This window comes from Panonychus citri, unplaced genomic scaffold (assembly GCF_014898815.1).
Source record: "Panonychus citri isolate SS breed McGregor unplaced genomic scaffold, ASM1489881v1 Contig00040, whole genome shotgun sequence".
Taxonomy (NCBI): domain Eukaryota; kingdom Metazoa; phylum Arthropoda; class Arachnida; order Trombidiformes; family Tetranychidae; genus Panonychus; species Panonychus citri.
In genome coordinates, this window is record NW_026515445.1 from 1,558,746 (window position 1) to 1,577,026 (window position 18,281).

Consider the following 18,281-nt stretch of genomic DNA (forward strand, 5'->3'; position numbering starts at 1 on the left):
CACAACTTCTTCTGATTCTTTACGATTCTTTGGCTCATTTAATCACAATGAACATTTTACACTGAAAAATATTATTTCTCTTTTTTTCTTCATTTTTATCATGTTACTTTACTATTACGAGATAATAAAAAAGTAACTGTAATTCAGACGATTGAACACATTTCGCTGTGAATACTTTGCGATTAACATTGATACAATTTAGAGTAACATCAACTTGATCAATGGTTATGTCATCATTATGAGCATCATCATTTTCGTCATTTTATTATCATCACTGTGAAACTTTACTTTTCTGTCGCATCATTTTTGTTCATCATCAGCTTCTTATTCATCATCTTTTTCTTAGAAATTCATTTTTCATTGAAAATCTTTTCTTTTTCTTCTTCTTTTCAATGTTACAAATCTTTTCAAAATAAACTTCGTTTTTTATCTTCATCATCTTCATCGTTCTCTCTCTCTCTCTCTCTTACTTTTTCTTCACTCTTTTCCAATCTTGATTTTCTTAAGGAAAAAAGAAATGATGAAAAGATGATGATGTTGATGAGGAATAAGAATAAAAGAGGATGAAGAAGATGAGAAAATCCATCAATTTACTCGAATAGAACAAAGTTACCTTTTCATCTTCATCTTGCCAATTTTACATCAATTCTCTTATAACACTGAGAGAATTTATTTTCCTCATCTTCTTTTTACTTTAGTTTATCATAAACAGTAACATGGATATTCAATGTTTTCATGAAACACTGAATCTTATCATGCTTCTGAACTGAATATGGATTCAATGTATTCTTGTGGTATTTTTTATTTCCTTCAATATATAATTCAGAATAATTCCTTTACTCCGCTTTATTCAGTTTTTCCACCATGCAAACAATGATATTTTCATGATAATATTAATATAATAGTGCAAAGGAAAATAAAAGATTTCCTTTTGTTCAAGTTTCTATTCAGATTTCATCATTTTTTGAATCATGATACCAATGATAATATAAGTTGAGTGATAGTTTATCATTTTTTAGTTTACATCGAGTTGACATTTATCTGAATTTTCATCCTTTGAAAATGGATAAATCATCTTATCTCATATCTTTTTACCTGAACTTACTCAGGATTATCTCTTCACATTCAAATATCGATGCAAAAAAATACTTCACTACATAGTTGATAAATATCTGGAATACTCTCTGATACAGTCTCGCACCATGAGCTGATTAATCAAATCATTTTCCCTCGATCATCATTACGAATCAATTTTGCTTCGGTGAAATGAAATGTCTTGAAAAATATGGAAATGAAAAGAAACATTTTTTGAGTGATTTTTGTTGTTCAACTGATTTGCCCTGAGGAGATTCGGCAGCACATGAATTGGACAAGGAAAATATTTTCAGAATTATGTTTTTCTGTTATTATCGGAAAAGAGAAACAAAAACAATGATGACGACAATCGACATGATGATTATGTTAAGATGAAAATTCGAAAGGTAAATATTCGAGGAAAAAATCAGTATAATAGGAAGATGGTTATTGTGTAACAAGGAGGAGGAGCAGTAGGAAGATGATGATGATGATTGTCTAGGAAGAGTGAGAAAGACAAGTGTAATGCCATTGAAGGACATAAAAAGTTACAATAAGGAAAGAGAGAGAGAGAAAAAGAGAGTCTGAAAGAAAAGGATGATAAACAAGAAGAGGAGGAAATCTACGAGTGTTTATTGAGGATGAGGATGGAGATGGAGATGGAGATGGAGATGGGAGATGATGTCATGCGTGTTCGATGCGATAATATCACAGGGAATGATATTCACTAGTTATCTTCACATTCAGTATTAACGAACATCCCAGTTGATGATGACAATGATTCTCAATGAGTTGTGGTTACATTGTTGACATTCATCTTCTTTTATTTTCTCTTCTGTTTTTTATCCTCTCTATAGGCTTTAATTGTCTATGATTAAAGACGCTTAATTATGAATGATTAATTGATCCATTATTTCATCTTTCTTCCAATTGTGACTCTAATTGTTTCTTGCAAGTTGAATATCAAGTGATTATTACGATTGGAAGCCAAGGAACAATCTCTGGAATAAAATTCTTGTTAATCATTTGGTTCATCGACATTTCATCAGGTAAATTATTCTTGATTTTAATCATGACTTGTTCACAATCTAAGCAACAGAAATTTACTGACAAATGCTAATCAATTACTGAATCAATGTAATTTGTTTGGTTTATGGTCTCATGGCTCATTCTGATTCAAATAGTTCAATTCAAATTCTGATTTCCATCCATGGATTTATGTTGCAATTAATTCACATCGATTTAGATGATTAGTGATGACAGATGGTAATCATTGGTTATTATCATCACTCTCTCATATTTATCTTCATACTCTCAGCATGATCTTAAAAACTATTTAACCATTAATTCAATTGGTGTTATTTTTCCCAAAGGTTCCACTTTATCCTCTCATCCCTTTTATCTTCTTTCGCATCCCTTTCTCATCTCATTCTCTTTCACTTCTGACACTCAATACGATCGCTATTCCTTTCTACAATTAAATGTCACTTCCCTGTTTCCCTCCGAGATTTGATTCTCAATGTTAACAATAATGTTTCTTTTCAATATAATCGCATATCTCTCTCTCTCTCTCTTTATTGACATTATTTGACTTGCTTGATAATTATCACAATAAAATCTATTAGATGATTAACATCTACAAGTGCATTTAAATTATGAACCAATGCTAACATTTAGATATCACTTTGATTTATTGATGAATGAATAATCAGCATAAATAAGCTATCACATCAATTGGCTATTAAATATTATAACAATTTGATTCTATTGTTGATTGATGAAGTAAATCAGTTTAATCTAAATCAATTTCTTGTTGTTGTTTACTGAAAGATTAAGATTAAGATGTTGGCTCATTGAATGAACCAAATGAAGATTTAAAGACAGCGAAAGATTTACTTTCTGCCAATATAATGATAAAAATACTCGAAACCAAATGATATTTACTCTAAATGTGAGAGTGTGTCTGGGAGAGGAATAGAAAGAAAGAGAGAGAGAGAGAGAGAGAGAGAGAGAGGTAAGGATGACGGCGAATGTTGGATGAGGATAAAGATAAGAGAAGATAAAATCTGATGACATTGATAGATTGTGTGACCAATGTTATTTGTATTTGGAGTCACTTTCATCTTCTTTGTCTTCCCCTGAGAGATAAACAAAGTGAGAAAGAGATTGTTACGCTTTCATACAGATTCTCATAGTAAATCCGATAAAATGAAAGAGAGACAAGAAGATGATGATAATGATTGCGAATAGAAACAAGTCTTTAGTCAATTTATATTTAGTAAATGGTGAACATCGTTAAAACCATTAGTTTCTCATTGGATCATCATCTTCATCTCCATCATGATAACCCATCTAACTAAATCTAAATTAAAACTATCAACATCATCAATGTATCATCAACATCTTCCTTTTCTTTCCGTTCATTTGTCTTCTCACTTTTATCCTTTTTATCCTTTTCTTTATCATCCAACTTACTCTCTTTTCTTTTTTTCTTCCAACAACAGTTAATCATTTCTCTCACTCCTTCATCTCTCTTCTTCCTCTTCATCCTTCTCTCCTCCTTTTTTCATCATTATCATCATCATCTTGTTGGTTTGTAACTTGGTGATCATAAAAACTGTTATCATCTTCTCAAGGGTCAAGATGATAATGATGATGAAACTGTTGAAATTGATTGGTTTACAGTAACAATAGTTCAGTTGATTCTGTTACTCCAAGATGATCATGATGATTGTTATAATGATTTCTGGCCTAATCTTGGTCTTTATCATCACTGTAATGTTACAAAAATGTAAACTAAGATGTAACCTTAATGATACTTTTAACATTAACTCTCAATGATTCAATTTGAAATACATCAAAGTCTTATAACTGAATCATCATTATCACCGTAAACATCACCATAAATCAACTCTATCAGTTGTTTCATTGATTAATTGATAACAACCAATTCATTGCTAATCTAATCTAATTATGTCTATTTAACAACAATTGTCCATAATACATTGTAATGATCTTAATTGGAATCAGTTTACAATTTGTTTCATAGAAAAGTTTTTTCATTCAAGTTACTTGAACCATTTGCGATTTAATCAACACACAAATTTAGTGATGAGTTGATTGACAATTTACGAATCAGATTAATAAATTGAGATAATTGGCTTGAGTATAAAATGGAGAGATAAAAAGTGACTTAAACTGATGAAGTAGAATATCAGTCACTTGGATTAAGGTTTATCAAGATTGTTTTCTCTTTAATCCACCAACACCCAAATGTTGATAGAAAAAATAAATCCCACCTCATCTCTCTCTCTCTCCATCCTCATCCTACTCATCATCTTAAAAAGTAGCAAACTATAATAATCCGGTTTCTACAGAAAATAACCCGAGTAGAATCAAATTAATCCTCTTCTCATCAGCAATCCAATGATTTCAACCAAATGTGTCTAGTTACTTTATTCGCATCCTTCTCATCCTTCTCATCATCAATATCATCCTCATCTCCTTATAACTCCCTATGTCAATCGATTGGCAAGATTATTGGTTTATATGTTTACTTGGCAGATTATTATAAATGCTCATTGAGATACATATTTAGTATTATGGTGAAACAAAATAAACGGATTACAGATTAATATTAATACATTTAAAGATGATGATGATGATTATGATTATCACTTCTTCTTATCATCATCTTCATGATTGCCTATTAACACATAAAGAGAAGAAAAATAATTTCCATTTTATTGAACAAACAGATAAGACAAACACCCTGAGGGTAAATGATAATGATAAAGGATAGAAACAAAATCAAATAATCGTAATCACAAATTGTCATGATAATTGTAATAACTATTCAATGATTATAATTCAATCTTTTTCCAATTGTGTTGTTAATTATTTATCAGTTATGATAAATGATAACTGATTAGCATTAATCACCGATAATCAATTCAGATTATGTTCCAATCTTGTAGCTTTTACCATTTACTATTTTAATCAACAACCATGGTCAAGATAATTAATTGATTAATTCCACTCCCAATGGGACATAATCAACTAATTTGAGTAATTAACTTTTTTCACTCTCAAGTAAATCATTGAAATTAATGTTAATTGAATTAAATGAACGACTGATAATCTTGTCATTTGTTTGCTTTCATCTCAATATTTCAAGTTCCATGATAACATCATGTTCGTGTTCAGATATTATGGCTTAAGGTTAACACCTTATCTCGTTTATTTTTATCATCATCTTAAGCATCTTTATCTCCAACCTTCCCATTTATCTCCATCCTCATCATCTCCATGTGATCGACCAGAATTTTCTTTCACAACATCATCTATTTATCTTTTTTTTTTCATTTCGAATCAGACTGACCCTTAAAAGAAGGTTTTCTTTTCTACTCTTTTAACTTTACTGAAAAATCGGATATTTATTTTCTTCTGTGTAGAACATGTAATAATACTTAACCAGAATGAACAAGTTTCTGAATAAAGTTCTGGTTCAGTTGATTCAGAGGAGAATAAGAAGATGACAAAAGAAGATGAAAAAGATTCGATGGAATTTTTTCTCACTTTTTTCTCTTGATCGATTTTGGAGCCTTTCATGATGTTCAGGCTTCTGTTCTCAATTCAACTTATTATGAATATTGTCTTTTCCTCAACATGTTCATTGCAATTTTTTATTCTATTTCTCATCATCGTGATCATGATTCCATGGCGATCACCAACATGTTTGAATTATATTATATTGAGCTTGTTTCAATTCAGTTAATAAAATGTTGCATTATTTTGTTAACTAAATTAACAGAAAGTGACAATTGATGAGTGGTTATGTTGATGTAAGCATATTTATCTTCATGTTGATGTTCAATATGAAGATGATAAAGAATAATAATTCTCATCATCACTTTTCCAATGGTCAGAATTTTTGCTTTTTCTTCTCATGTCAATTCCAATCAAAGATAATCCAAAGTCAATGCTTACAACAGATACTCTTGTTTAGAGAGGAAAAAGATGCAACATCAAGATGAAGATAATGAGGATGAAGATGATGATGTGGGTGATTGTGATGCACATGATGAAGGATCTTGTTTGCTTGTTAACCTAATCTAGTTAACTGTACAGAGATGATGATGGTGATGATGAAGAAGAAAAGAAATAAAAGAAACATAAAAGATTTTACATCTCATTGGCCATGCGTTGCATCTTCGTTGGAGATGAAGATGAAAAAACAGTAGAATCGAAAGCATCTCAAGTGTATCAAAATGCTGAGAAGAAAAAAGCAAACCTCAGGATGAAAAGGCAAGAGAAGAAAAAGAAAAATATTCCATTGATATTCAAATTAAAGGAAGAGAAAGATGCGAGAGATGATGAAGAGAGATGAGGATGAGACAAAAAAGAGAACATAATATCGATTGAATTGGTCATTGGGGGTAGAAGGTTATTCTCTTGTGAATGGAATCAAGATGAGAGATGGTTAGTAGAAAATATGGTTAAGGAAGAGAGAGAAAGAGAGAAGATGGCGTTCGAGTGATGGAAGATAAAAGATGATGAAAATGATGATGGAGATGAGGTTGATACTGTTCTTGTTTAGGGTGACTAGTTGAGTGATTTATTGGAGATGCTTCATGTTACACTCTAGTATATCCACTCATCTCTTTACGCTTCCATGAACTTATTTCCATTTCTAGTAACCATAATGTTCCTTTTATGCCAACATCTCTTTTTTTCCTCATCTTTTCTTCATCATCATCTTTTTTATTCATATTCTTATTTGTTATGGAAGAAAATTTTATCTTCTTTGCATCATTTTTCAAACTGATCCTTTTTTCATTTTTTCCTCTTTTCCTCCTTCCACTTCCTCTTCCCTTGGGTCTCTTTTTTGAGCCTTCGTTTTTATCAAAGATGAAATAAGATGAAGAGAAGATGTTTGATTGACCAGAGAGTTATTATCTTCATCAAACGCTTTTGGTCAATAGGTCTCGATGGAGCAATCATCATCATCATCATCATCATCATCGCCATCATCAGTCTAGTGGCTATCACCATGTTCAATATACTTTTTCTGGTTTCAAGTGATTTCAGGAAGGATCAAAAGAGACAAAAGATAATAGGTTAGGATGAGAAGTAATAACAACAACTTGCATAAAGAAGAGGAACATGATGATGATGAGGATGCGGATAAAGATGTTAAGGGGATGTTCAGTGAAGTGCAATAAAACACAAAGGGTTTTCTACTTGATAGAAACTGTTATTGCACAGAGAGAAGAAGATAATGATGAGGATGCTGAGAAGATGTGGAAAGATACACAATTTATTGTTCATGATGAAACCAGAAAAATGATGATCGAATTGGCTAAATTATATTATCATCGACTAATTTGATGAAGGAGATGAAAACAAAAGAAATACAAAATGTCTAAATCAAGAAAACATCGCAACAGTCAAGATGAAAATCAATCTAAAAGTGAAATGAGTAAAAAAAATTGAATTAATTGTCAGTTTAACCGAAAGAAACTTATTCTGTTGAATTATCTTCGGTGTAATTCATTTGGATATTCTGACACTGTGAAAGATTAATTTGAATCATTAGCATCATTAACATGATGTTTGTCCTATTTTCGATCTATTAATTTAAATTAATTATCTTCTTTTGTCTATTTAATTAAATTTTCTAATCAATTTTTCGATCAGTTTTTGTTTCGTTGAACAAAAAGTATTAATAAAAATATTCGCAAATGTTGTTTACACATAAAGTCAATTAATTAAATATCTAAACAACTCAATCGATTATCATGAGCAATAAATGGAAGTTAATTAAATGTCCAAATGATCATTTTCCCATGTACATTACCAGGAACATAAGAATTACAATGTTTCATTTGATTGTTACACTTTGATTGCAATTTAAGCTTCTAATCAATAATTTTAACGGTTAAATGCGAAAAGTGATCATGTTAGAATTGGTGAAAATGGTGTGCAACTTGTAATGTCCTTTTCTCCTTCCAATTGTCATTGTTTTTATGGTGACAAAATTGAAGTGAATTAAATAATCAAGTAAATGAGGCAAATCTCATATCATCCATTTCCCTTAGTACATTTTGATTCCCGTTAGGATAAACATTAATACAGTAAACAACGAGACTCTACATGGAAGATTAACTCGAGCAAATCCAATAAATTTCTTCATCAATGGTTCCCTTGAGTTGCTTTTCTTTTACAGAATTTCCAGAATACTTATCTTCTTCTTCTTCTTCTTATCATGATTTCTTATTATCATCAACCTTTAATCAGAACTAAGTGATCAGACAAATGGATTCACTTGGTGTTAGTCGCTTTTAAATTAATTTACTCTTATTCTTAATTCTTGTCAGTCTTTTCCATTTCGATCTCAATCCAAAGTGAATAGATTAACAAGCTCCATGTGAAATCTCAAGATCTCTCGTCCTTTTGTTCATCACGTTAATTTATCTCAACAATTAAATTACTATTCAAGATTGATCAACATTTTCAGTTCTTTAATCAGTGTGAGAGAAGAGAAATAAGTAGAAAACATTAGAGACCAGAGAACCTTTGGTGGAATGATGCTCAGTAATTACCACAGAAATGATCAAGATGAGTAAACATACCAATCGAAATTCTTGTGATTCCATTCACTGAATTTCTGTAGAATCTTTTGTTAAACCACATTTCCATTGACAGAATTCATTACTTTTCACTGAGAATACAAAAAGCAACTAACATTATGAGCGATGTTCAGTTAATTGTCTCAAGTCATTCGGTTTTATGAACCACATTAAACAATTAAATTTAATGACTGAATTTATTTCTCTCTTTATGCTTAAACTATTCAGTTGATTTCTTTGTCTTCTATTGATGATAATTTATTTCAATTCTATTTCTATTTTCTTTTACAGATATCAGTTCGAAGGGATCGAAAATGACTGAAGGAAAAAACGGTTCGTCGGATAATCCTGAGAATGTTAAGAATGACCTTACTGGTTGTTGTGTTAAATCGCGATTACCGAAAGATATGAAGATCAAATGTGGTCAATTATTCGGACCATTTGCTGACCCACTTCAGTGGTTGGCGATTAAATGTACAGAACCTTCGATGATCAATAACATGAATAATCTTGATAGAAAATCAGCTGATCTTTTCAATAAAATCGACGTTGCCAGAGATCCAAAAGAACAAAATATGGAGATAATTCTTGTAAATGGCCAATTCTATTTCCGATCAACTGTTTCAATCGATGCTTCATCCTCATCATCCTCGTCTTGTTCCTCTTCATCTTCTTCCAACAATAATTCCAGCAAACTATTGGCCTGGTTCGATGATGATCTCAATTCAAGATTACCTTTGGCATCAATGGCAACTCTCAATGGCTCGAAAAGATATTATTGTAGTTTATGTAATCAAATATCTCTTTATCCGAATCCAGTTATAATCCATATATTGTTTGAATGTCCAAAAAGACATGAGATCTTAGTTCCTTACATGAAAACGAAGCAATCAAATGATCAGCGTGAAATTAAGCGGGAATCGTCATCAACTACTGGATCATCTTCTAGTTCATTAATGTCAACTAAAGCATCTTCATCATCATCAACGACAATGACGAAAACAACACCAACAACAGTTACTGCAACGAAGAAGAGGAGTTTCGATATTGATTCATTGGTTAATGATGATAAATTCACTGATGATGCAGGTAAAAAGAGTCGATTACATTCTGAAATGTTGTCAGAATTCAATGCCAACAATTATCACCATCTTACAGAATCATTCCCTTTACTCAATTCTCTTTCACCTTTAAGCCTGACATCGTCTTCCAATCGATTAATATCACCGCCATCTCCGAATAGTCAACCAAGTGCTTTTCGCAAAGTTGACAAAACGAATCGCCAATCAAGTGGAATCAATCATACACTTAATCATAGTATACCTTCACATCAATCTTCACAATTAACTAATCATCAACCTTCACCTTCACATCAGTTTGATTTTGCTTCATTAACGTCACTTTATAGTAGAGGATTAAATTGTGATCTGACATCATCTCTATTCCCTGGTCATCCGAGTTTTGTGCCAACAGGATTGACTAATCCACTTTTATCTCCAACCCAACCTCCCACTCCATCATCATCATCTTCAGGCTCATCAATTCAAGCTCCAGGTTCCCATTTGTTTGCTGCAGCCGCGGCCGCCGCAGCAGCAGCCGCATCGATAGCGGGACCAATTCCTTCATCCCCATCGCCTTCTCCTTCTGGGAGAGGTGAAAGTGTCACCGGTGGGACAGGAGGACCAGGGGCTGGATCAATAGTCTCTTCAGCTGTCCCAACATCTTCCCCATCACCTTCATCATCAGTAACTGGAAACAATTCGAGCAATTCCAAATCAATGATTCCACCGTCACTGTTACCATTTTTACCTCCATCATTAGCAGCATTGTCTTTCCCTCAGACAAATTGGTGTGCGAAATGTAATGCAACATTTAGAATGACCTCCGACCTTGTTTATCACATGAGAAGTCACCATAAGAAGGAATTTACAACTGACCCATTGAAAAAGAAACGAGAAGAAAAATTAAGATGCAATATTTGTGGTGAATCGTTCAGAGAGAGACATCATTTAACTCGGCATATGACTAGTCATCAATGAGTATTTCATGGAGACAATCAATTCACCAACTCAACTGACATGATGCAAATTAATTAATTGCGACATTTTTACATATTTTCATCTTTTTAGTTCATTGTTTCCATTGATTTGAAAATCGTTCCACTCTTCTAGTCAATTAGAATCAAAATCTGACATTTAATCTTCAATCCTCGGAATAGAAACAAACAATTATCATTTCACCGACAAAATTATGTACAGTTTTTGATTTTTAAAAAAGAATCAATTCCATCTAAACGGCGAATAAATCTTATCGAATTGTCTTATTGCAATGATGAATTAAATTCAAACCAAATATTATGTTCATATTTGTTTTCTCATTACAGTAAAAGTTTTTATCCGAATATTAAATTGTTTTGGTTCGGGTATTTGAAGATTTAAGTGTTCAAATAAAGGAAAAGAATTTTTTTTCAATTCATCAACCAAATGATATTTTCGAGTTTCGACGAATTTTCCCAACCGTATGAGCGAAAATTGTTCGCCCTGAAAAACACGAAACACTGAGAATAATCAACTAGAGCCCGTGAGGTTTGATTATAGACTAGGATACGGAGAAAATTAAATCTTATGATACGATAAATGAACGCTCATATTATTACGAAGCGAAATGGTGCAGTTAATAAGTCAAACTAATTCGGGAATCATATCGATAGTAACTGAATTTGATATGGAAAAATCAAAATTAATTTAACAATTTTAATCAATAAAGAATAAGTTATAGTTGATGATTACTTAATTTCAACATTGGAATAATCATTATTGAGTTTTTAGCTTCTTTTAAATTCCACCAACGACCCAGTCTATGCTCTCTTCCAATGCCAGCGACGAGATAATCGCCATCATTGACGAATTGTAAGCAATTAACAACACCAACCTGATGAATGAAATGAATGAAATCGATTGAATCAATTAATCAATAATCTACGAAGTTCTTAATTGAAACTTACCACAGGAATGGTGAATATAAGTTCAAATTTGGTAAAACCAGGAGCACATTGCCAAACTCTGATGTGTCCATCTTTGGATCCTGATGATTCAGATAAATGAGCTTCATTGAGAGATTTATTGAAATAATTCAGAAGGTTGATTCTTACCTGTGGCGAAAAGGTCAGTATTCACTGCAGTAGCTAACGAAACAATCCAATTAGCTGTAGAACTTTCTTCCCCATGAGCTAATTTACTCGTAAAGATTGCATTTTTTTTCACGTTTCCATAGAGACTGATGATTCTGTAGATGAAAATGATGAAAGAGAGAATTGAGTAAAGTCACTCGAATATGTGAATGAATAAGAATCGTGAAAAACGACATACCCATCATCACCAACTGATATAAAATGATCTTCGTCGATATATTTGACATGATCGATTGATCCTTTGTGTCCATAAAATACTAATTGTGATTCTTCAACAATCTTCCAAATACGAAGCGAAAGGTCAATTCCACCAGAAGTAATTGGCTTTTCTTTTAACCCACAATCGATCGATGTGACTTTGTCTTGGTGACCAAACAGAGTTTCAACATAACAAAGATCATCGACATTCCAAACTTTGACCGTTTTATCCGATGAACAACTGTAAAGAGTATGAGCCGCTCGACGGAAGGCAAGTCCGTTAACTTCCCCACGATGGCCTTTGAATGTATGAACGAATTTCATATCACTAGTATTCCAAATGTTTATAATTTCATTTTTACATCCTGTTGCTAGGAATTTGGAATCACTAGAAATGGCGATAGCGTTGATCACACACGTATGACCAACATGATCTTTATCCCCTTTACGACCTCCGGGAATAGTTTTTAGCTTTTTACAGTTGATGAAATCCCATTTAACTATGGAACCATCTTTGCTTGCAGAGTAAATGAATTTACCATCGGAAGAAACAACCAGACAGGTAACAGATAATTTGTGGCCATTTTTAAGGACTTTAGTATTATCTAAATCGGGTCCAGTTAAAGTATCAGCTACTTTCTTGTGGATTCTGATGATTTTCTCATTATCCTGGTTGGAAAATTCTTGTAAATACTTTTTCGCTAACCTTAACCTCTTTTGGGCTGGAGTCTCATCAATCTCTGCTTCCTCATCTTCCTCGTCTTCATCTTCATCAGAAGAACTGTAATCTTCTAAATCTTCCTGGACAATTTTTTCCTTTTCCAATTGACGTTTTCTAACTGAAACCAAAACAAAACCAACAATAAATTAGAATCAACAATTCACTAAGTCTAAATGTTCGAGTAAAATAGACAAGATATCAGAAGATTTTCATACTTACTCATATTCAGCCACAAGTCAAATTTAAAAAGAGATGAAAAACAAAAAGATACGAAGACGATTAATTAAATTAAATTAAATTAAATTAAATTGCGAAAACATTAACTTCACTTGGAACGTGTTTTTGATTCTAATTCAAAGCTCGGTGACCAAGGCAACCGAACATGTGTCTGTTCAAATTGGAACTTGTAGTTACTTGAGAAAGAACAAGATGGAGCCACAAAGTGAACAATTAATGACTTTTAATGAATTTAGATTATAATTGTTATCGGTACAATAGTTGGTTAATTACATTTAATTAAGTAGATTTTGGTGTTGATAGAAAAATAAGAGGAAAAGGAAGAGAATTGCGAATCGACTGAACTTGAATAGTCGTTCAATCGAAATAATTTTCCAAATCTTCGAGTTTAATTAACTTTTTTCCTGCTTTCGCTAATTCATCTTCGTGTTTCTTGAGTTCGGTCGCATAAAGTTTGTAGACTTCATCGATATCTGATTTACTGTATCCTCGCGATTCACCAACGTCTCTTAAAGTTGGAAATGCACTGGTGTCCAGGAGATAAGGCTCTTTGCACCTTCCACCCATGTATTCAGGTACATTGTCCAAGCCGATTATGTCGTCGATAGAATCTTTGTCGATGAAAATGATCTTGTCTCGTGTTTTCTTTGGTATGATTGGAGATAGTAACTTGAATAACCATCGGAGAGAAACTGGGAACTCATAGAAAGCCACATAAGCATAAAGATCGGGATAATGGATATCACGAAGTTTAATCATCTCTTTGATCAATTCAATGTCAACCATTGAAGTATCGAAGACGAAATCTCGACAATCATTTATGAAGCCAAATCGTCGACCGTATTGAGACACTTTAACGGAAACTCTCTCGGCAAAGTAGATCGCTGTCTCAACGACCAAGGGGCGAAACTTTTTCGGCGGCATTGGAATCGCTCGTGTGTAGATTGTTGGTGTTCCATTTTTATCTCGAACATAAACATGAAAAGCTCGAATATCAGCGATTTCACGAGGAATAGATACTGCGTTTATGCTCATTTGATTGATTCGATTCTCTTTTCGCCATCGAAGTGATTTCCTTAGTGTTTTCAGAGACGCTTCCAAATGTCCATCATGTTGACGAAGAAATCGAAAGATGTAAATATCATTTGACTCGAGACGTTCGACATCCTCCAAAGCGAACGACTTGGGGTCATTTTTGGCTTCAAAGAGCATAATCTCTCGAATGGCCTCTATCTTGATTCGATCATCAGGACCGATTTTGTAAAAGGCCAAATCTTCACGAAACGTTTGGGCGTTAATGTTATTATATTGGCTAGAAAGATGAAAAAAATCTTTGAATTTCATGATAAACAAGTTTGAAGAATTGAAGAAATCACTTGGATCAATTGGACAAAACACTACAATTGATTTCGATTGTTAACTTGATGACATTTATATCTTCATCTTGAAGTATCCCTGTGAGTTAATTCACATAATAAGGTCCACCCCTTTTACCATGTATCACGAACATACAACAATAGAATTGATGTTTGAAGTACAATGAATTGTAATTGAAGGAATAACCATCGTCACAATTAAGGTAAATTTTCATAAAAATCTTATTCTTTATGGTCTCTTCTACCCTAAGGGCTTTCAAACCATCATCACATCGCAAATCAACAATAAATACTCGTGATGATTAACATAATGTCTATGGTTCGATGTTTGTTTTCTATGGGTAATTTGAATTTCTTAACGTTTTTCATTCGGTTCATTGGATCTACACTCACGATCCACTGAAATTCACAATTAAATCAACATCTATTTTCGGAGTCTAACTTTTGCTACAATGAATTTAACTTTCTCTTGATTAACTTTTTCCTAATTGTTATCATCAGTCTTTTATTAATAAATGAGCGGACATGACTGATCAGTCAAATTATAATTAACTTAATCAATTTGATCACTCACTTCAATTGAAGTGAGTGATAATTAATTATCAATGAGTCTTAACTCTGAGAGCTTCTAATTAGTTTAATAAATTATTAAGCATTTGATTACTACCAATTCACTGACGATTAATGAATGGCGATACTTATTGAGCAATTGAATACTTAATAACATCAAATGGCAAACAAATAATTTCCGATTAACCTTGATAATCACTTTTAATTTAACTTTTTTCTCTCGTGATTGACCAACAATCAATTATAATTGTATTGAAAAATTAAAATATGGATACAATTTGATTTGATCGATAGTAAATAAGCTTGACCTCCAGATCTTCAATCAAATTGTTCATATTTTGTTTATTCACTTAACTAACAATAAGTTAATCAAATAGTTAAATTGTCTTAAAATCCTTTTCAATCAACAATCTAGTCTTCACAAACCTTCAAAATCAATCAACAAGTGGACACAAAGATGACCTTAACTAAGAAACAAACAAATTAATTGGAGATTTACTTCCTTATTGTTACTAAAATTAAACCGAAACAAGTAAATTAATCAATTAATTGAATGATGGATTCATTTGAAATTAACAAATAGCCTGAAGCGATTCCACATCTATTAATATTTGAATAATACTAGAGAAAATTTCTCTATGACGACAATTAGATTTACCAACTCTTGTAATTAATCTTTGATTAAATACTTAGATAATAATTGTAATCAAATAGCATGCGAACAATTTGAGATATTTAATTACAATTCTGTTGAAAGATGACATTAAATCGTGAAGAGAACGAGTGATCTATTGTTCATATAATCTCACCAATTCGATTCTTAATTAATTAATCAATTATCTCGAGAAAAAAAAGTTCTGAAGTTTTATCGAAGGTTAAATTTACATGAACCTTTTAATCAACAATTTGTGCATCATCATCAATTACAGTTAACCAAATTAATTTCATCTCCATCATTCCAAGGTTAGGTAAACTCTTGGGAGTGAGTTTTTTATCAACAAGCTCAGAGATTACCAAAGGTAATAATATAACGATCATCTCTACTGTAAATCTTTTACTTTCATCACAATTAAATTAATCAATCATTGTTATCATCATTTAGTATCAACGATCAATGATTATCATCATAACAACAGATAAATTATTATATAAATCACATGAAATAATCTCATGTTGTATAACTCAATATGAGCACAATATTATCTAATATAAATGTTTATCTATGTTTTAGATTTCTCATTGATTATCAAACTGATTAAGGTATTCCAAGTAAACAATTAAAGTTGATTAATTTAGTTTATTATGATACGTTTCTCTCAGAAATCAATTGATTAATGATACACAAAGGAGATTGAGATCTATCAAAAAGAAAATGATAACTTACCTTTTTAAGATGAAAAATCTTTTGATTTTTTCCATAATTCACCTCGTAATTAATAGATTGTTACTATTAGTTAGTAATAGTATTGAAATTAAAGTGTCAAGTGAATAAATTAAATTGTTACTTGTTGATTACTGGGATCGTTTTCTGAATCACTTAAATTATCTGTGATAAATTAAAGAAAAACTTTAGTTAATTAATTGCACAGAATTTGATTGAATGAAAGATGAATTGTAAGTGACACTTTTGATGTTTCAATACACAGAAAAGTAATTAGAACTACTGATCATCGATTAATGAATCACAATTGCAATGATCAAATTATTTAATTGGATTAGTTAGAAATTAACAGAAATGATTTACTTTTGATGTTCGATGAAGTTTTCAGATTAGTTCAATAGTTTCACTCGTTACTTTCTACTAACGAAAAGCTCAATTTACTCAGAGTAATGGAAAATGAGTGTTAATTGTTCTAATATAAACTCGAATGTGATTTTGATTAGAATGATGATCGAGCGAAAATATTATCAGACATGATCAATGAAATCGTTTCTCTCTCTCTTTGTCTCCCTTTCTCTTCATCTTGATTAGTTGTTCGATCAGTTGATGTTCTTGATATTTAATTTCATTGGTGTTTAAGGGAAACCCAATCAGTTGATGATGACAATCTAATTAATTTGAGTAGAACAAGATAATAATTAGACCTGAAGCGAATCGAAAAACTTACAAAACAATGTTACTTAATCTCCATGCAAGTTAATTGATTACATTGGAATTTCTCTGATTCTTGATTAATTGTTTTCATTTCTTTTCCATCAAAATTTCTCATTCTTTTCATTTGATTGTTTCGTAATTAACACTAACCAGTGGAACCTGATTTACGAATCATGCGACAACTTGGACTTTTCGGTGTAATTAATTGAAAAGTTCTTTTAATTTCTTTTTAATTTCTTATTAATTGATCTTTTCGATTTTATTTTATTTGTACTTCGATAACCTTGTTCACTTCATGTGCCAATCCCTTTAAGTCGTTGACAAGGCGGTTGATGAGCGTTTCAATTCTGACAATTAGTTCCTTAACTTGATTGTTCATTTTTCTTTTACAATTATAATTGTCATCTATTTTCATTGACACAATAGTCGCGGTTTCAACAGTTTCAAATTATTCAGTAGAATCCAGTGATTTCTTCATAATTGGACAAAAGTATTACATTGATTAACCAAAGAGTCAAAAACGACAATCGCTTCAGTGATTAATTAAATCATAATGATATTCATGAGTCCATATGGCTTACTCAATAGGGAAATAAAAAGTAATTAAGAACCAAATTATCTTTGTAAATGTCAATATAGAATTTGTAATTGACTCATACAATGTAGCGAAATGATTTCTAATCAATTTTCATCATTGACTTTTTCCCCAAAAGTTAATCCTCAAGGCTTTTAATGGAATCCTCATTGATTGGTTCGGAGCAATTTCGATTCAACGGTTAACATGAACAATTTAATCAGTAATTTATATCATCATTATATCAATTTAATCTCTTAACTAAGAGATGATCGAACAACAATTCATCTCACGAATGTGTCGATTACCAATCAGTCCGATTGTCCTTCTCTCTTTCGGTCGTCGTTTCCCACAAGATATTGGCCCAGAACTAGAATTAGATTGAAGATGAGAAACTTAATACCTTAAGAACAAATTTTATTCATCAAAATAAAAAAATAGTGACAATTAAGGTTAAGCCTATTCATCCAATGATTGGGACTCGATATTTTTGTTTGATACATGAAATTTGGACGAAAAGTTCATTTACTAATCGAACACAGTTTCTTGTACCAATCGGCACTTCCGATGATTGAAGAGAAATTTCATAAAAAATGGAAGAGCAAAATAAGCGCG

At 31.7% G+C, this 18,281-nt stretch overlaps 3 protein-coding genes across 5 annotated transcripts; 1 reads left to right on the forward strand and 2 right to left on the reverse strand.

Moving 5' to 3' along the window:
* The first annotated feature begins 1,810 nt into the window (after window positions 1–1,810).
* On the forward strand, window positions 1,811–11,354 carry LOC128397768 (uncharacterized protein DDB_G0271670-like). Its single transcript, XM_053358516.1, has 2 exons — window positions 1,811–2,123; window positions 8,997–11,354. Exon 2 carries the CDS (start codon window positions 9,020–9,022, stop codon window positions 10,742–10,744), a length of 1,725 nt encoding a protein of 574 aa, XP_053214491.1. The 5' UTR covers window positions 1,811–2,123; window positions 8,997–9,019; the 3' UTR covers window positions 10,745–11,354.
* Window positions 11,355–11,438: 84 nt separating this feature from the next.
* On the reverse strand, window positions 11,439–13,184 carry LOC128397769 (U3 small nucleolar RNA-interacting protein 2-like). Of its 2 annotated transcripts, none has more exons than XM_053358517.1 (5): window positions 13,034–13,184; window positions 12,074–12,932; window positions 11,857–11,990; window positions 11,710–11,810; window positions 11,439–11,636 (listed from the first exon to the last, which is right to left on the reverse strand). In XM_053358517.1, the coding sequence occupies exons 1-5, from the start codon at window positions 13,035–13,037 to the stop codon at window positions 11,478–11,480; spliced, it is 1,257 nt and encodes a 418-aa protein (XP_053214492.1). In that variant the 5' UTR covers window positions 13,038–13,184; the 3' UTR covers window positions 11,439–11,477. The 2 variants fall into 2 exon arrangements, with proteins under 2 accessions (XP_053214492.1, XP_053214493.1); XM_053358518.1 differs by having other exon boundaries at window positions 11,710–11,789; window positions 13,034–13,183.
* A 73-nt stretch (window positions 13,185–13,257) lies between these two features.
* On the reverse strand, window positions 13,258–16,875 carry LOC128397770 (motile sperm domain-containing protein 2-like). Of its 2 annotated transcripts, XM_053358520.1 has the most exons (3): window positions 16,742–16,847; window positions 16,382–16,543; window positions 13,258–14,363 (listed from the first exon to the last, which is right to left on the reverse strand). In XM_053358520.1, exons 2-3 carry the CDS (start codon window positions 16,414–16,416, stop codon window positions 13,409–13,411), a joined length of 990 nt encoding a protein of 329 aa, XP_053214495.1. In that variant the 5' UTR covers window positions 16,417–16,543; window positions 16,742–16,847; the 3' UTR covers window positions 13,258–13,408. The 2 variants fall into 2 exon arrangements, with proteins under 2 accessions (XP_053214495.1, XP_053214494.1); XM_053358519.1 differs by having other exon boundaries at window positions 16,382–16,875.
* Between the last annotated feature and the right edge of the window lie 1,406 nt (window positions 16,876–18,281).